The 19,843-nt window shown below is 37.1% G+C and overlaps 2 protein-coding genes across 6 annotated transcripts; one reads left to right on the forward strand and one right to left on the reverse strand.

Annotated features, from left to right (window-relative positions):
* The first annotated feature begins 579 nt into the window (after positions 1-579).
* Positions 580-6,725, forward strand: ccsapb (centriole, cilia and spindle-associated protein b). Of its 5 annotated transcripts, none has more exons than XM_030131232.1 (5): positions 580-676; positions 2,112-2,492; positions 2,576-2,671; positions 4,400-4,608; positions 4,694-6,725. In XM_030131232.1, the coding sequence occupies exons 2-5, from the start codon at positions 2,135-2,137 to the stop codon at positions 4,877-4,879; spliced, it is 849 nt and encodes a 282-aa protein (XP_029987092.1). In that variant the 5' UTR covers positions 580-676; positions 2,112-2,134; the 3' UTR covers positions 4,880-6,725. The 5 variants fall into 5 exon arrangements, with proteins under 5 accessions (XP_029987092.1, XP_029987091.1, XP_029987094.1 ...); XM_030131231.1 differs by having other exon boundaries at positions 590-676; positions 2,095-2,492; XM_030131234.1 differs by having other exon boundaries at positions 643-676; positions 2,086-2,492.
* Positions 6,726-6,826: 101 nt separating this feature from the next.
* rab4a (RAB4a, member RAS oncogene family) lies at positions 6,827-18,843 on the reverse strand. Its single transcript, XM_030131239.1, has 8 exons — positions 18,685-18,843; positions 16,584-16,664; positions 16,038-16,152; positions 13,259-13,321; positions 13,019-13,173; positions 12,472-12,567; positions 11,370-11,515; positions 6,827-10,182 (listed from the first exon to the last, which is right to left on the reverse strand). The coding sequence occupies exons 1-7, from the start codon at positions 18,698-18,700 to the stop codon at positions 11,400-11,402; spliced, it is 642 nt and encodes a 213-aa protein (XP_029987099.1). The 5' UTR covers positions 18,701-18,843; the 3' UTR covers positions 6,827-10,182; positions 11,370-11,399.
* Between the last annotated feature and the right edge of the window lie 1,000 nt (positions 18,844-19,843).

Below are 19,843 nucleotides of genomic sequence, written 5' to 3' on the forward strand. Positions count from 1 at the left end.
GCAATAAAATTTAAATCTAGTAGGCCTAATAAAGGGTGATATAGCTTATATTTGGGATGTCAAGCTAAATATCCTAATTACTATGAACCAAACATCTGCAACAATGAAGATGAACGCATCTAACTTCACCTATTGTAACCTAGTAATTTTCTTTAGATAAGAGCAGTCTCTACTTTTATTTCTGGAAGATTACTTGAATTTCCCTTAATTATAATTAATAAAGTATCTATCTATCTATCTATCTATCTATCTATCTATCTATCTATCTATCTATCTATCTATCTATCTATCTATCTATCTATCTATCTATCTATCTATCTATCTATCTATCTATCTATCTATCTATCTATCTATCTATCTATCTATCTATCTATCTATCTATTGCATATTTTGCCACTTTTCCTTATAAATGACCTGAGTATCATCCTTCCTTCTCCACATCCGAATACAATATGATTGTCTTTTCGCCATCTTATACTATTTAAGAAATCATTAGGACTTATAACCTCTGTGTCCACATTCCCCTCTAGCCCCACTCAAGACACCTGTTGCGGGTGTGTTTGGCTTTTTAAAACACGTCTGGAGGCGGGCGGAGCTAAAAGACGCAGCCTGTGATTACAGCAGCTCCGTAAACGCCATCTGTTCTGCTGTTGCCTCCGTGAAATCCGACCCTGGTGTAAGTACTATACTTAGGCTACTGGACATAAAATTAGCCTGTTACAACGCTGAATTTCTACTGTCGAACCCTGCTTTGTTGTGGATGACTGACGATGGATTGTCAGTGTCATGGAGGAGTATTATGAGCCGAGGCTATATCAGGAGGCACTGACAGGCGATTATCTGTACTCTCCGTTACGATTGATAAATACGCATCTATTAATAACACGTGTTTTCTCGCTAGAAGTCCGTCATATAGAACAAATGTGGATAATTTCTGCTATCGAATACGTTGGGGTGATTGAACTTGCAGCCCAAAAATGGCGATTTCGTTTGGGTTGATGTTAAAGCGTCGAGAAAACAAAATTATATCTCATGCATAAATAAAATGCATCTTATTTTGATGATTTCTAATCCGACATATTTGAAGCCTGAAGTGTTTTAATGTACACCTGATGACTGACCTTTAATTTGGTGAATTCGACTATGAGAGCACGGACCAATCAGAGGAGGGCAGAACTCTACGTCATCACGTTCAAGAAATTTCTGCTGTTAGCCTCACAACGGTCGGCTACAGTGTTAATGTTAGGCAGTCTAATATCACAGTCTAATGGTGCTAGAATTCACATAGCAGCACATCCAGAGCACTCATTCGTTTGTTACATCTCATAGAAGATCAATACAGTGTGAACCTCAGCCCACACTGAGCCGGAAAGGTGAACTCTACCCGGGTTGAGGAGGATGTAGGCGGGTAAGCCTTCCAAAGATCCGCTACTTACCAAGATAGTGCCGCGTATGATATTAAAACAAGTCACTTCCTGTATTCTGAGTGATCGTGGTCAGACGAGTTGATTACGTCGTATTGATATCTAAAAGTTGATTACTAAGCGGGAAATACAATAATGAAAAAGTACCATCATGTTTTACTCACAAATGTTTGTTTCCAATTATCACTCATTTGATTACTCCGCTCGTTTACCTCGTCCAGACGAGATTTGCGTTTCGAGATGTCGCGATGCCGAGACAAAAATCAATGCGTCAAACAAAGTATATTTTTTCCTAAACTGATCGTTTTAAAATGCCAGAGACTCTTAAAATGTATCTGGCTTGTGGAAAATGTGTTCATTGCTTACTTGGGTGAAAAAACCTGCCGAAATCTGTAAATCACGTTCACTTCTCTCATTGCAGTGAATGGGACAGGAAATCGGTTCTTGGTGAATTATCTTGTTCTGTAGGGTATTTGATCCTCCTGCTTAAACGCCATTGGTTTGTGATGTCTTTGCGTTGGGTTTAAAAGTCTGCAGTGACGCTATGTAACGTAAACAATACAGTTAGATGCATCTACAGGGACTTTGTTTTAGCTCAGAATATGATGCAGTTGCGTTGTATGGATTGGTACATTTCTTAAAGTAACATTTTTGGTGGTAGTTTTTTCAGCTTTGTGTCTCCTGCAGGATTCAGTCCAAATAAACAGAAGATGGTGACCAAGAGGATCCGCTCAGAGTACATGAAGAAATTCAAAGACCCTAAATGGGAGACTTACACTAAGTGTTATGAGGAGATGCTGAAGTACCGGCTCACCCGTAGGCTGCTGGAGCACTCCCACAACCCCTGGTTCTGGAGCGGCTCAGACACTGATTCAGACTCAGGAGGAAGAAGTCCCACTCCCCCCAACAAGAACCAGGTCCAGGCTGAGACCACCAGGCTGGAGGGGGAGCTGGAAGAGTGTGAGGGAGCTAGGGTGGACAGACAGCAGCAGGAGAGCATCAGATCCACAGTGCCGGTACCCAGGCTGCCCCTTCCAGAGGAGGAGGATCATGTGTCTGCAGCTCATGGTAACAATGTGCTCCATCACTGCAGAATCCCAACAGAATAGTGTGTATCTGTCTATTGTATTATAACAATGGATTTCTCTCAGCATCTCAGATTGATGGTGCTGGAGAGACAAGGGTGGCAGAGGAGGAGAGAGAGGAGCAGAGAGCCAGCAGTAGAGGGAGTAAACACAGAGAACCTGGTAAGACCAAGCAGAAATTACCATCTGTAGAGTTTATCCCTTAGTATTTACTGTGTATATGATTGACATTTGGTGGTAAAAGTGAAGGAGCAAAAGTTTTGAATCTGTCCTCCTCTTTTGGAGAAAACAGAGACAATTGTGCAATACAAAGGTTCACAAAAGCTGCCATATCACAGAATTACTCAGTTTCCTTTCTCTGGCTCCTGTAACATTGTGTATTTCGGCTAAAATTTGCTTAGAGGTCTTACTTATGTCTTTGTGCATAAGAAATCAATATAAGTGAATCCCCAAAGGAACTTTGTGTTGGTAAATGCAAGTTCTGCAAATTTACAGGATTTCAGTTCTGTTGCAACATGTTGATGGTCATATGAACTATGTTTTCAGGTCAAAAATGTCCAATTTCATCACAATTAATGCTATATTTTCATGTCACAAATGGCCAAGTTATATTTGAACTGAATTTACCTGAAAAACAAATATTCTATTCTTTTAGATTCCCCAATTTTTCTTACAAGATTCTATCCTACATATCACGTTTTATTTTTACAGGTTGCAATATGGAGTATGGTGCTAATCCATCCTGCTAATGTTATGCCAATACATACATTAAGAATGTCACACGTCACTTTTTAAATCAGCAGTTTTCTAATAATCATTTTTATAAAGAAATAACAATTCTATATTGTTATTTACTCTTTAGTATGATGATAAGCTATACAATAAATAATTATGAAACTAGTTTTTGCACAGGGATCATTTGTGGAAACGGTGACATGGCTGCCAAGCATCAGTATGATGGGATCCGGAACAACCATGTCACATCCGTCCACTGCCACATTTTGTGTTTTTGTGTCAGCTGTTATTGTTTTAGATCCACAATACTAGCATTTATGAATAAGAGGATAATTAGCAATATTAAGTCTATAAGTTTATTCCTAATAAAGTACTGGTACTGACCAGATCATCATGGGTAATGTCACGTCCGTCCACTGTCACGTCCGTCCACCAGCACAAGTTTTCACATACACGTGCTATTCAAAATCCAATATTTCTGAAAATATAGCTTCCACTGTCAAATAATATCAGTAGTCTGTGCACAAATGTATTAGCATTATTTCAACTCAGTTCTATCCGTTTCTTACAACTTTTCTTTTGTTTTTTTTGACAAAAATGGCCGCTCATTTGACCCCCTAAGTAAATTTTAGCCAATTTAAATACTTTCTCCTTGGTTCTTATATACATTCAGAATGTGATCTACTTACATGACAATGATAATATGAATATTAATATACAATAGCCTGCTCAAGTGCTTTAAAAGTATATCTGTCATTTCTGAACATGTTTTCACAAACAGAATCTAAAGTAATAAAAATAGAAATGGATGATTTTTTTCATTTGCCTAAAAAAGGAAGTTTTGATTTTCCTGGTCGGAGATTGTGTAACCTTTATAAATTGTTTTTTATTTATCTATTTATAAAGGTTATGCAAATATTTCTTACTGAACAGTAAAGTGTACTCTAACCTTGTTGCTGTCCAAGTGCCTTTGATGCTAAAAAGATGCACAGGCTACATTTAATCTGTTTTCCTATCCTCAGTCGTTTTCTAAGTAACAGTAATAATGGTAAATAAAAGTTGAATGAAGTGTACAAAAAGCAAGTTATCATACATTACAATAATAATCTTTGACATCCTTCTTCTCTTTGACCAGTTGATATTTTCTGCTTTTAGACAGAGACATAGGAGCCCGACCACAGGGAAATAAATCCTTCAGACAAACTTGGCGCAACCAGCGGGTCAGACCTGCACCAACACAGCAGTCAAAGGAGGACAGTAAATATGGAAGGCATCCTTTTGCTCTGTATGGTTCAGGAGAGAAAGATGCAGATATTTCAAACAGGAAAACACACAATGTTGGTCCTGCAGCTTCGACTACTGAGGTAATCTTTGTGATCTATATGCGTTGTTCAGTAAAGGAGCAGGAAGGTCAACAGGAGCTGACTGTCATGTCTATTTTCCTTGTAGATCCATGAGTCGGCACTTCGGGCTAAGACCAGACGGGCAGTAGAACGTGAGATCCAGACCCAGAGAGCTGAACGGCGAAGGGCAAAGTCTGCAGATTTGGACAAGGCTAGGACAAAGATAGTCCAGCCAGAATTCAACCCCTGGCTCACTGAGTACATGCGCTGCTTTTCCGCTCGCTCCCGATAGGACACATATTTCCACACATTCAATACAATCATTAAATCAGGACAAAGCCAGACAAAAATGAAAAAGCCATTATTGCCTGTTGCTTCTGAAGTTTCACTACCTGTAGATGTAGAGTAAAAAGTGGAGGACTGGTTCATACAAACAGCTTCCATGTGTTAATTCAGGATGTAAACTGACAAAAAGTTGAACATTTGAATTTCACTGTGTGGCTTACTTCCTCGCGAAAAATATTTTTCACTTGAAAATAACCTGTTTTTAATATGTAAGGAACACTTTACAGGGTAAACAGAAGTTTTAAAGGAATAAAGACAGCTGCATAGTTACTCAAAAGAGTCTAAATGTCATTTTACACCCATATTGTGATGTGGTTGATACACATTTCAGTCTTTTTTTTTTTCTTTTTTTTTGTGATTCAATCCACAACATAAAAACACTGCTAAATACTTACACACCATTAGGTGTTTGCTGATGCTCAATATATTTTATTTGTAAAATGTACTAAGTATTGGTTGTGTTATGAAGAAATACCTTTATGATCAAATCACTTCCTGCTGTGAATTGCTTCTAGTTGGTTTAAAGCTTCATGTACTGGTCCTGATGTAACGATAGAAAAATCACACTCAGAACTGTATGATGGTAAATGTAAGTGTTGCATTTTCACATCAGTGTGTTAACATACTTATATTTCATTGACTTAAAATGGTTTTAAATCACCGGTTGTGTTAATTTCTTAGGTGCAGTAATGTATTTGTAAGTAAAGTAATCTATTATCCTGGTGCTAACAGAATGTGAAAGCAATTTGTGCATCTTTTAAAGTCATTTGGTAACTGTGAACAGTGATTGTGAGGTACTGCTTTCTTTATACATTTAGTAGAGCTCCTGCAAAACAATATCTCACATAAAAATGAAAGAACATAATGATCAGACTGAATCTGAAAAGGGTTATCAGTTCTGACCGCTATTGAGCCAAAAGTCAAACTATAACAAAGATGGACATAAAGCCAAAGGCTGTTACTTCTATTGAGCTCTGCTGTTATATTTATACTGTAGTAGAAATACATGATACATGTTCCTGATTTACTGCTTACTGATTGAAGCAGCATGACCAAAACACACACTGCACTGCAAATCACCTTTTCCATAATCCTACTTTCAGCTTTTTTGGGGGATTTTTCATCAATTTTTGTGTTCATATGAATGTAAAGAGCAACAAACAAAACTTTGGATTCATCAGTTTAGCTCTCATAAGTAAAACTCTGTGCCATAAAGACATAAATATATCAATGTTGACTATTAAGTGCAGAAGAATTAAGAAAACGGAAGGCTTTGAATTGTGACATTTTATAAACTCTTTTGTTGAAACTGATTTTGATGTAACTTGCTTTGCTTTTGTAATAATTTAGTCATGTTTAATCTGTCAATTTACCACTGAGTAATCTAGTTTCATACAAAACATAACATTTTGTGCAATATTAGGAATTTTTAATAAGATGTCCGCATTTGTGTGAATGTGGTGATCAGTGACGATCTCAGAATTTGCTAATTGACTCCTGCATTCAATTCACAAGACCAAATACACCTCGAACTGTTATTTTACCTTTAATTGTATTGCAAATTGTATTGTATTGCAAATGTCCATGAATTGTAGGCTTTAACGGATAGATCTAGACTTTACTTCACTTTAACAAGGCTTGTAACAATTGCAAAAAAGTTGTATAATTTTTGTACATTTCTATGTTTACGTTTCAGTCTTGCAATGTAATGTATATATTCAAGATGGTTTAGGAGAATATTTTGAGGGTAAATGGTATTGTTTGCAGCTTTTAATAAACCAGTTTTCCACTTATATGTTCTGATTTTTTAAAAAAAAAAACAAATACTAAAAAAAAAAAATCTGAACTCATACTAATATCAGCAATGTAGACTGAACTGACAAAAAGGCAAAAATTCTTGATTTGTAGTGTCTTTATTTTAAAAACATACCCTTTTATCATACACAATAAATTACAAATCATAAATGATGAGACAAACAGACAACCATAAATATAAACAATGGACAAGATGATATAAACACAAGACAGTGACCTGGAGTGGAGCAGCCAGTATAGTTCAGTGTGTGCTTGATTTTAACATGTACTTCGCAAAATCATAAAAGATGATAATGTTAAACAATTGTAAAAATAAATGAGTGCTGAATGTAACTGGATAAAAAAGGAAAAAAAATAGTGCTTTCAACAAGAATATATCAATAAAAAAAACTGTGTTTCAGATGTTTAAATAAGGAGATGTACAGTATCTTTGGAGACAAAATGACTCAAGCACACATGAGACAGCTTCATACGTAAATGCTTCAGTTAGTTTTACCTACAGCTGCAGCAGTCAGTCAGGTTTTCATGTAAACAGGCAACATTTACAGGTGACAGACATCAGACATCATGTAAGTCTTTTGGACAAGGAAGTGTGTTACATGGTCATTTAGCTCATGGATGCTGAAAGTGTCTTTGTAAATCGACATGAAGTCCAGCAACTGTTCTGAATATTACACCCAAGCTAGGTGTGTTATTTCAACCAATGACACTGAACTGATAAACAGCCTTTTCCATAGTCCATTATGTAATTCTCAACATGTCCATTTACAAAGGAACACGATGTCTGCAAACAGCATCAATACTGCTTACAAATTGCCAGTGTACTTTAGCTTATCATAATAATAATAATAATAATAATAATAATAATGATAATGATAATGATAATAATAATTCAGTGGACGATGAAACAGATGCAGAATATGATATCTACTTTAATATACATATATCTCTTCATGAAATACTCTTATATTTGCTTGAGAAAACATGCTTTAATCTCTATATACAGAAATACTGTACAGTGTGGAAGATGCTGCAGGGGAACAGGAGATAGATTTTTAAAGACAGAGCTGCGTAGAGAGAGAAAAGCCAGAAGACAGACAGGAAGGCAGATGTGAGGAAAGGTAACAGAGATGAAGGAAAACGGGCTGTAAATGATGGAAGGGAGTGAGACCCTCGGCAGGTCCAGATAAGACAGTGTTAATCAACATGATAAACTACGCTTTTGGCAACAGCTTGTCCCAGGGGCACTTCAGTCAGAGAGAAACCTAATATCAAACATCAGAAAGTATTAGAAGTGAGTTTCAATCATAATTTAGAATTCTGTAATTTCGATTTGTATAAGATCTCTGGTGATAGTTAGAGCAAAATATTTATTACACAATTAAGTGTATGAAGTACTCATAAATTAATCCTATTTGTTGTCCCACAAATAACTAATGTCACCTAAATAAAGACTTATGGACTCGCTCAAAAAACAGAGATTGAAGATGTAAGTTGCAATAGCTGCAGTTAAGATATTCATTACATGCAAGTGACTAATAGCACATTATTAGATTATATTTAATATCTTCTAATTTAGGGATTGTGTAGCTAACAGGATGTCAATCAAAATATTTTGTGCATAGTTTTGAGAAATGTTTCCAACAGCAGAATGAGCTGTTTTGGACTAAGTTACTAATGTTCATTTTCAGAGATAACGTAGATGGTTCTGGCACAGCTTTACCAATTCCCAAGGTGCATGGAGAAGGGAAAAAGTAACCCTTACACCAGGTTAAAAACTCCAGCAGATTTGATCTGTTAATGTTTAATTTCAGTCAGATTCTTGTGGATGCCTAATCAGTTCAGTTTTGGGTCAGAACATGGCCTTTCTGTGTGGAGTTGGGCTGTTCTCCCTGTGTTTCTCCACCATCAAAAACATGTATGCTAGGTTAGTTCTCCTACCAGCGCTCTAGACAAAGGCACTGACTTAGATCTGCAGTTGGTCCCCTGGCGCCGCACAGTGGCTGCCTACTGCTCCATATGTACCACAATGGATTGAATGCAGAGAAAGAATTATCCAAAGGGGACAATAAAGGGGAACTTTAATTTACTACTTCCAGCCAGATTTCTAGAGGCTTTAAATATGTGAATATGCAATAAGAGAAACTAAAGAGAGAGAGGGCAAGGAGGAAATAAGTAGATGTTTAAGTTAGCAAGCACTGTAGTATGAAAAAAGTAGGGATATGGTCTGTATTCAAGGCTCAGCTGGAGGGATCTGATGCTGTGATTGGTTGTCACCTGTATTTAATCACTATGTAGCTTTAGCCATTGAGATATACAAATCAGCAGTCAGATATGGCTACTTAAAAAAAAAGCTATTATGATTAACATCAAATGTAAAACTACTGCACTGATTTTCATGAAACTTTATGGAAAGTGTTGGGTGTGGACCATTTCATCAAGAACAGAAATGTATATGCAGTAAGTAATCCACTATCATGGTCCTCATTCGTATTTTAAGATGCTGCAAATTATGCCCTGCAGCAAAGAAGCTACAAAAAAACAGCATGATGTCATGATGATGATGGTCTGAACCTGCAGGTTTCAGTATGATGCAGACCTTTGCAAATAGCTGCAAATGGTCCACTCATTTCATTGTGAATCTTTGGTCTATACTGAGTAAGTGACAAAAAAGGAAGAAAACATAGGTCATAATTTCCATTTTGTTTATGGTTTAGCCACATTGTGGAGTGAGAAGAAATGTAGACTATTGGTCTAGAAAAGGTCTGCACTTTCGCTCTAGATTTTCATGTAAAAGGTACAAAATAGTCTTGGTTCTAGTTTTGTAAATGTGTGAATTTGCTGCTTTTTATTTCAGCTATACTGATAATGTTGTTTAGACAATGTAAGCTTTGTAATGGCATCAATTTGCGCAATCAGTTTTCAGAATTTCTATAAAGTGTTTCTTATAGGTGGGTTCAGAGACCTGCTGAGGCATATTTAAGCTACTCATCATCAGAAAATCACTTCAAAACATTCAACATCATCAGTTAACTGACAGCGAAACAACCAATCACAGCAGAGTAAAGCATCCGTCCGGCTGATCTAACTTAGAGAGCCGATATGTCGGGGAGATGTGTTCTTCACGTCAGTATTTCACGTCCTGATTGAGGTGCTCGGAGTGGATTTGGTCCGATCGTGGCGCAGGCTGTTGGATGGTGGGTGGTCTCTAGTTACCTTGGAGATGCTCTGACAGGGGGGCGTGGCTAGGGAGTCTTTTCGGCTTTCTGCAGGTGCAGCCATAACAACAAAGGTTCAAAAGGTTCTGAAGGTTCCGTGCGAAGGTCGAAGATCAAAGGTCAGGAAGCAGTCACTAGCGTAGCAACCTGAACCCAACACAGTTTGGGCCCCCATGGCTGTTCTTCTCCTGGTCTTCATAAACCTGTCTGCAACACACTAAACACACAAAAACACACTTTATATTGTTTTGCCATTGAGTAGTGACAGACCCAAGTTGCCACATGTACAAAATGTATCTTTAATTAAAAAAACATAAGAATACTCTTAAAAGTTCATCATGTGGTATTTGCAGGGACATAGGGGGGTGCAATCTCAGATACATGTAATACTTACAGCTATGTTTTCTTTACTATATTATCACCTGGAAATGACAAATGTGTTTTAGTAGCTCTCAATGAGCTGTTTATATCTACAGAGGGACCAGGTCTCCTTTTAAAGAGTCTGTCAAACCTTTAAAGGCTCAGTATTTAATAGTTAGTGACAAAAATCTGCAGCCAACAGAATATCCACACGTCCCTACAGTGGAGGCTAAAATATGAGAGTCCATTATTAGAGCCAATGTTAAAAAAAAAATAAAAAATAGATGGCATATTACTAGGTCACAAAGCAGAAAATGTCAGGAATTAGGTGCCCATCAATGACAGGGGTAGAATGCACGAAAAATCAGTGCATCATGGGATACTAATCAAATTAATCATGTGACAATAACTGCATTCAAGTAGTGCAGTAGTATTAGAGCTAGTGTTGGTTTGATCTGTTCTGGTTTTTTAGTTCACTCTGGTCCACATTCACATACGGATGACAGTAATGCACCTTAACACAGGGTGCCACCCACTAGAAAATGAAAAAAGGAGAGGAGGAAACCGTTCTGAGATATTGTAGAAATATAGCAGCACAACATGGTGAACTATGTGAAAGGTGACCTTCTGTAAATGCAAATGTGTGATTATAAGGAGAAGAAAAACAGCTGTTTTTATTTTCATGTGATCATACAATAATGAAAATGTAATTACAAACATTATATTCTGTTTCTGCAATTAGAGCTGCCTAAGAATAAGGCACTGGACCTTTAAAAGTCTCTGCACCCTGAATCTGAATTCAGTTTGCAGGCGTTTATAAATCACATGATGAGTGACAAGAATGTAGATGAGGAGTAGCGGAGCCCAGCAAATGCACGGCACTCAGAGCAGAATTTCAGATTGCTCATCTTCTCTGGCTCTGATGTTTCTTTTTTTACTGTGTCAAACTACTACTAAACTTCACAAAAAGCTTATTCTGTAGCATGAAAGGTTAAACCAAACCAGGTTTAAACCAGGTTTAGAAATACAGTCGGTTCCTCTCACCTTTTCAGTGTATGTTTCTGGGCACGTGCACTAGCAGCCGCACTCCTGAGTGCCCTGAGGCTGAGCACGACGAGGAGAACGGAGCTGTCGTAATGCAGCATCGCCGTATTGAATACCTGACCCCATCCTCTCTGGATCCAGCTCCCCTGAAAAACGGAAAAATAACAGAAAGACACAGTGTAGTTGGAGATGGGAACAGTACCCTATTGGAAACATATGCCCAGTTTGCTTATTTACAGCAGGTATGAAATATATAGCTGAGTAAACTCACTCTTACTCATAAAAATATAGTAGAGTAAGTGTTCAGAAAGTACAGTGGTGTAAAAAAGTTTTTGGACATCCCATTCATTTGTGATATATTGCATTGAGAATCACTCTAAAGTCATTGTTCCATTCTCCAAACCCACATGCTCCCTTTTGCATGTGGTCTGTTCCATCGAAGTTAAAACTGGATGTTTCAGCAAGATAATGAACACATACATGGCATGACATGTTGAAACTGTCAAGAATTTAACTGTGCTATTCTTTCTTGCTAACAATAAACAAACAAAAAAATCCATTTGTTTTTGTCTGTCTGATGCAGCCACGCCTTTTGAAACTCAAAAAAGATTTTCCATAAATATTTCATGATAATATTTGAGGTTGTGTAAGATTTTAAGAGTGTCCGAAAACCTTTTTTCTACTGTAGTTTATTTAGAACACTTTGCAAAAGCACATCCTCCTTTATGTCTCAACCAAAGAACTGAAAGTGAAGTGAAGGTAAAAGATAATTGTTGGTTCCAAAGCAACATCAGCCATGTTGGACTGAAACTTTTCATTGTTTTGCTCTTTGCTTTGGCCACCAACCAAAATTAAGATGTGGCTCTGAGGTATCCCTGTTGAATTATCTCTGCCCCTCTCACTTCTCTCCTCATGTGGTTGTATGTTTCCTTACTGAGGGTCTCTGTGGAGGCTTCAGCTGGACACAGGGGTCGCCAGTGTCGGGGGTCTGACATGTTGTGCAGAGCATGGTCAGGACTCGGACATAAGCCTGTTTTGTTGAGCCTGTTAGGATAAGAGGGGATTTGCTGTCTGAGGTGACGCTTCTGGTTGGGGATCCTACCTGATTCTATCTTGTTGAGGATTTTCCGAGCACATTGGACAAAGGCCTCTTCAACGTTCTCACCAGTTAGAGCACTGGTCTCCAGAAACATCAACTCTGAGACACAAACAATTACAACACACATTGATTTTAACCACAAAGAATTGTAAAAATTAATTCTTTTGATACTTTATGGAAGAATTACTTCCCTTGATATCCCAACTGCACAAACAATTGCACTAAAACTGCACAGAAGATGATATTGTGCCTTTATGTATATAGAATTGAAATGTATATAGAGTTTCTTTTTTCATTTTATTTTATCTTTTTTCACATTTTTAAAAAAATTATATCTTGTATTTATAACTTACTGCAAAGACTACATCTATTGACAAAGAATTCATTGTATACGTTTACGTACTTGGCAAACAAACATGATTCTGGTTGAGATTGTGATTGTCTGAGTAGCAAAGTTTTGCCAAAGGGCAGGTGAAAATATTCTATTTTATGTAGTTTTTACAGGGAAAACAAGCAAATATCCTACTTGATCACAAAGCGTTGCTCTTACCGTTCTCCTGAGCAAAGCGTGAAGCCTCCAAGAATGTGACTTCCCTGTCTGCGTCCAAGTCCTTCTTGTTCCCACACAGGATGATGACGATGTTCTGACTGGCCAACATCCTGGCATCACTCAGCCACGTGGTCAGGGCGTTGTATGTTTCTCGACTACAGAGAGAAAGAAGAGGAATAGATAATACTTCAAAAAAGCTGCATAATTCTAGAAAAAAATCAAAAGGAGCTGACACTTCACCTGGTGATATCATAGACGAGCAGGGCTCCTGCTGCTCCTCTGTAGTAACTTCTGGTCACAGACCTGATGGACACATTAAAACATTAACAGAGGACACTGTCATTAATTATCAAGACCTGACACATTTTTACACATTTCTAAATGCAAGAGTTTTTCTAGACTGAACTAAGATGAACGGATTTCTCTACTTTGAAAAAACAAAAAAACCTAAAAGCATACCTGTACTGGTCATGCTTACAACATTAATTGTGCTTTGTGTATTACTGATAAGTAAGAGAGGTACAAATTCAGTAAAGAGAAAAAAAAAAAAAAAATCGCCATAAATGCACCACACTGAATTCTTTTATTGCTTGAATTCTGCACAGGGGCAGAACCAATGGGGAGAAGCGATTGCTGGCCAGAAGTGGCATGTTGTTGTTGATTCCAGGTGATGGAGTACCAGTAAACAAACTGCAGTCAGTGAGTGAGATTGAGTGGATTTCTGCGCTTGTTGTTTGTACAGCTGTACGCTTTGCACTCCTCAATTGTCCTAGAGATGCAGCACCGGCTGATAATGTGTCATCTTAGACTGGTGTCTGCTGCACGGGGTCAGTGACCAGTTCATCGCACCCCAGCTAATTGGACAAATCCAAGACTCTGCCTCACAATTGGTGCTGGAACAGCCCATGACGGAGGCAACATGTCGCTGACAATGCCTGACTGACGGAACAGTGACTTAGTACTCGTGTGTACTTCACAAGGGGTATTAAACGTGATCTTTTGAAATAGCTAGCTATGAAAATTTGCTACAGGTACCCTTTAATTTAACCCAGAAATCAAAACAAAAGTTGCTGTTCTTTTGATAGTCACAGCTTCATGTAACACAGGGATTCATACACCTGTCTGAAGTGTGACTGTTAGTTAGATCTAAACTTTACTCAAGGTTTGTGTTTGTGAAAGGGGCTCCTGCTTCACAGTTTTCCTTGTTATGGTTCCTGGAAGCAGAGAGTAAAATGACTCCCGTTCCATTTTAGTTTGGTGGAACTAATGAGAGTGAAAAAAAATCAATGTATATACATCTGACAATAAATATATACCAATCAGACATAACATTATGACCACTGACAGGCAAAGTGCTATTAATTTCGTCTGTCAGTGGGTGGGATATATTAGGCAGCAAGTGAACATTTAGCACTTGATGTTGATGTGTTATAAAAAGGAAAAGGTGCTAGAGTGGGGATCTGAGCAAGTTCAACAAGGAAGAAATGGTGATGGTCAAATCACTGGGTCAGAGCATCTCCAGTACCTACCAAAGTGGTTTAAAGGATAACCAGATCTCAACCAATCCAGCATCTGTGGGAGCAGAATATTATTACCACCTGTCTAATATTGTATAGGTTCTCCTTTTTCCACAAAAACAGTTCTGACCTGAGGTCTATACTCCATCAGACTTCTGAAGGTGTGCTGTGGTATCTGGACATTAGGGTCAGATCAAGCAGAGACATGGTTACATGTTTCATGTTCAATGGGCTCTAACTTTGTACATATATAACTAATAATCAATGTGTGTTACATATTTCAGTAGGTATTTGTAAGTACTTAGAGTAAGGATGATGATTGCATATTATACAATTTTTGACCAAAAATATTCTAAAATGTGCTCAGCAACACGGTTTTATCAAAATGTCACTGATTTTGACAAGGTTTATGCCAAAGAGCTTAACATGTGGTTCCCACAGGATATTCACTTAAATTTGCCTCTGATGTCTTAAATAATATATTAAGCTACACTGTCAAAATTTAGGAAAATATATCAGAAACTTTTGGACTCACTGACACAGATTTAAAGTAACACGCTTTCAATGGGCATAGTAACACGGTTTCAATTCTTGATCCTGTTATGATGTAAAGGACCAATGTGTCTAAAAAACAAGTCAAATATTTTTAATACAAGCACTTATTATACATCACAGTAATACGCTAACAAATGAGTGCATACAGAATAGGAAAAGAGAAACTTTCCTTTTTCTCATAGATGTGAGTGTTCCCTTGACCTGACCCATTAGCAGCAGAGTGCTGAAGTCCTGGAAGTAGAGAGGTGGGGCCTCTGTGGATCACACTGATTTGTCCGATACATCCCACAGATTATCAACTGTCCTGAGATTGGAATATCCTTCTTTAGTCCATTTTTGTTCGGTACAAACCACTGCAGACCCAGAACACCCAACAAGACCTGCAGTTGTGGAGATGCTCCGACCCAGTCATCACTGTTACAACATGACACTTGTCAAAGTCGCTCAGTTCATTATGTTGTTCATTTTGCTGCTTCCAACACATCAGCTTCGACACCTACATGTTCACCTGCTGCCTCAGATATCCAACCCAGTGAAAGGTTCCATTGTACTGAAATAATCAGTATTATTATCTCTTCTCCTATCAGTGGTCATAATGTTATGGCTGATCAATGTAACAAAGAAACATAATGGGAATGATCTATGTCAGGGGTCAGCAACCCTGGTCCTACAGAGCCACTATCCTGCATGTTTTAGATGGGTCCCTCTTCCAGCACACCTGACGGTCATTATCAGGCTTCTGCAGAGCTTGATGATAGGCTTATCATTTGAATCAGGTGTGTTGGAAGAGGGACACATCTAAAACATGCAGGATAGTGGCTCTCTAGGACCAGGGTTGCTGACCCCTGATCTATGTTTCCCAGATGTGTAACAGAATGTGCAGTGAAACATGTGAGAGACTAATTTCATCCAATCCAGGCTACATTCGTGATGGAATAATTTCCTACCGGAAACGTTCTTGTCCTGCAGTGTCCCATATCTGCAGTTTGACCATTTTATTGACCACACTGATGATCTTTGATCCAAACTCTACTCCGATTGTGTGGTTGGACTCATCCTTAACTAAGAAACAAAATCAAACATGCAATGTTCATATTAAACAACTACAACAGTGTTAAATCCAGGTGTATATTTAACTATACCATCAATGTATTTCACATCTCATAAAATGAACTACACAGCAGTACACTTCTGAGCTCTTAAATCCTGTACATTTTTACAAACAATTCAACCAAGAGCTATGAAAAGCTCAGGCAATTTTCACATGCTGATATGTGTTAATTACAGTGGGAGTGTTGATTTTCATGCATTAACTGTTTGTCTAAGTTTGAGCCATTTATGTGCTGTAAATTGACCCTGAATGAGAACATTAACATTTAAAGAACGGTGCTGCTACAGTGCAGACGTTTACTTCTTTTATAAACCACTTGCAACAGAAGAAACATTGACCTAACATTAAGAAATGAATGGTATGCTAAATATCTCTGACTCACATCTCTTCTCTATGAACTGGTGCAGCAGGCAAGATTTGCCTGTTCCAGCGTTCCCAATCACCAGAAACTTAAACAGGAAATCTGAAGAGGAAACACAGACATCATGGTGCTGATATCCTATACACAATATCAGAATACTGTGCAGGCATTCATAACATTGACATTGGATATCAGCTGATACACTGTCCAAGCCAGATACACAGAGAAGGCAAAAGAAACCAACATCCAAACAGTGACCAGATGAGATGAGAAGTCTCAGGGCTACTAGTGGTCACAAAAATGAGAATAAAACTCTGCATACTAGTAGGAAACAAGTAGGCAATTTAATTTTGGTTTTCATAACAGCAATGGAGCAATATAAGATTTTACTTTTGCAAATACTAAAGACTAAATGGAGCCCACCAGTGTGAAGAATCTTCCTCTTTTTGTGACTTTTTTTTATGAAGCACCTGAGTAAAATAAAGAGAAGAACTAAGCTGAGCATATCCTTCCATGTTTTGTTTTGTTGTCATTAATGATGACGCTAATCTACTGCTGTAAACTTCAAACTCTTTAAGTTTAATTTCACCAGTGTTATTTTGTGATTATTTTTTATGGCACAGATGCATGTGAAGATTACTTCAGGGTGTGTTGCTAACCTCATCAGTGAGAACACTTGTTTCACTTTTGTTCTTGGTATCGTGTGAGTCTAATGTGAAACCTTATTGAGTAGATGTTGCAATGGTAACAGTCAAATAACTACTCCAGCGCCTAATCCTGCACAAACATAGAGGAAGTCTATTCATATTTTGTCCTGCACATGGATATTTTAAAAACAATTTTCTTATTAGCTGACATACTTTGCATTATCTGTGTCACACATAAACTGGCACAGCTTTTCTTTCTCTGAAACCAGCAGTGGCAAAGGGAGTATTTGATACTGACAGCTTTGCTTCTTGTAACATGTCTTGCTTTGTACAGGTTTGTCACAGTCCTGTAAAAATCAAAGTTAAAGGCACATCTACACAGATGTATTTGACTTCATTAATACATGCAAACTAAGGTGATCTATTACACTGGTCTACACGTAAAATGCCTCAAGAATAAAAGTATAAAAGTAGTGAAAATTAAAAGGTTGGAGTCATTAATAAAGAAAAATTACGCCAAAAATACTGGTTGACTGTAGTTTCCAAGATATAGTTTTGGGTAAAAATGTGAAATTCTGAGAATTAATGAGAGAATGGGTTTTACTCCAAAGGAATGTTTGTCTCAGAGCTACTAGATCTACTTCAAAACACTGTCTGCACATGACAATACATTCTCTCAACACTTAACATATTATTTCAAGTGGAAGATTTATAAATGTGTTGTATAAATGTACATAATCGTCCAACACAACTGTAAAAACAAACTGCACTGTAACTGCATATAAGTTGACACCATATTTCTTTTTCTTCTTATTTTACTCTCCTCACACTTCTTACTACATCTTGTATTTATAATTTACTAGAGAGACAACAACTGCCAGTAAATAATTCCTTGTTCGTGTTTACATACTTGGCAAATAAAGCTGACTGTGATAAACCACTATATATGTGTAATAACACTTTATCATATGAATAATCCAACACTTTTATCATTTGTGTTCCAATTCATGTTATTAAAGCATGTAAGATTTAGCACAATTAATCTCTGAGGCAGATAATAATAATAATAATAAAAAAACTGCAGAAGCTGTTTGTAAATAAACACAACTATAAACTACAAACACAGGAGCAGACACAGTAAAGGGGAGTTGTAATGGAATGGATGTTAACTAAATGATAACCCTGCAATGAAAACACAAAGCTAAGACATTTACCACCCAGTCCTCTAACATTCACAGATCATCTTCATCAGCCTTTTTTACATTTACACACCAACAGAATGTTTCCTCTGCTGTATATCTATGGTCTTATTTACGCTGACTGGGCATGTTAAAGGCCAGCGGGCTTCTCAGCGGCTAGGTTAGCCTGTCAGCTATTGATCTACGATGGGAAGCAGAGCCTCGACACACCTGCCTCATCCCATTCTGACAATACGACAGGATGATGTTGAGGTCTGAGTCCAACACACTTCTTACCGTACGACTCCGACATCCCCACTGTGGCGTTTGGACCCAACAGCAGGCAAAGAAAGGAGAAACAGAGGGTGACAGATGGATATTGCTAGCTAAGTAAAGGAAAATTGTGTTGTTGATTTCCGCGGATTCCAGCTGATTTTCCCCTACGACTTCCCGTAATGTGCGGTTTGGTTTTTCACAATAAAAGCCTGATACTAACTGACACTTGTAATGTCTTCAAATGACCGAAAGATGACGCTGCTTTACTGATAATGATTATTAAACTGTATAAAACTGTAGCAGATCGCTTTACCTATTTATTTATTTATTTATTTATTTATTTAATATACTATTATTATTATTATTATTATTATTATTATTATTATTATTATTATTATTATTATTATTATTATTATTATTGCAGTAAGTGGCGGTATGCATCTTTTTAACGTTGGTTGTAATCCACCAATTAAGTAAGAGAAGAAGAAGAAGAAGAAGAAGAAGAAGAAGAAGAAGAAGAAGAAGAAGAAGAAGAAGAAGAAGATACTTACTATTTAACATGTATTTAGCAGTGTTTGTTACTTGCTTTCTTTTATTTTTAGAAATAAAATGTAATTTAAGTCTCTATATTGTGGGGTTTCAAGTTTGGGTTTTTTTGTTGTTGTTTTTTTTAATTGGTCACCAATTGATTTATTTTCTGCTACGTTTTTTAATGACTTCCAAATTTCTTCTATCTCATCCTTCTTCAAATATTACAAATCTCTTAAGTATATTGAAAATATGTCAAAAAAAAAAAAAAAAAAAAAAAAAAAAAAAAGCCAGAAAACTTTATTTTAGTTTATTTAAATCCTTGCTGTTTTAATTATATCTTGCCTAGTCCTTTGTGCTCTGTTGTTCAGTCTGATTTGGTTATTTATTTTTCTTTCTGCTTCAATATTTTCATTACACTTCAAATGTCTAAAAATTATCATTATTATTTTTTGTTTGTTTGTTTTTTGTTTCCGATACTTGTAATAGTTGTGTTTAATCATTCCACCATGTCTCAAATGTATTTCTATATTTCTCTTTTGTAATGTTTTTCCCATTCTTGTTCTGTAAATTTGCTTTGTGCCAATAAAAAAAAAAAAAAATCCTTCTTCAAATTTTGCAGCTACTAGTTTATAGTGTAATGCTGCTTCTT

The sequence above is a fragment of the Sphaeramia orbicularis genome, chromosome 3 (assembly GCF_902148855.1).
Source record: "Sphaeramia orbicularis chromosome 3, fSphaOr1.1, whole genome shotgun sequence".
Lineage (NCBI taxonomy): Eukaryota > Metazoa > Chordata > Actinopteri > Kurtiformes > Apogonidae > Sphaeramia > Sphaeramia orbicularis.

Excerpts from the sequence above, each read along its gene's own strand:
- rab4a (XM_030131239.1), bottom strand. Across the intron at positions 12,568-13,018 it reads ACGCTTTGCTCAGGAGAACG|AGTTGATGTTTCTGGAGACC; the intron begins GTAAGAGCAACG and ends TTTGTGTCTCAG. Across the intron at positions 11,516-12,471 it reads CCTCAACAAGATAGAATCAG|GGGAGCTGGATCCAGAGAGG; the intron begins GTAGGATCCCCA and ends TCCGTTTTTCAG.
- ccsapb (XM_030131232.1), top strand. The coding sequence starts at position 2,135 with ATGGTGACCAAGAGGATCCGCTCAGAGTACATGAAGAAATTCAAAGAC. Across the intron at positions 2,672-4,399 it reads GAGTAAACACAGAGAACCTG|ACAGAGACATAGGAGCCCGA; the intron begins GTAAGACCAAGC and ends TTCTGCTTTTAG. Across the intron at positions 4,609-4,693 it reads CTGCAGCTTCGACTACTGAG|ATCCATGAGTCGGCACTTCG; the intron begins GTAATCTTTGTG and ends TTTTCCTTGTAG.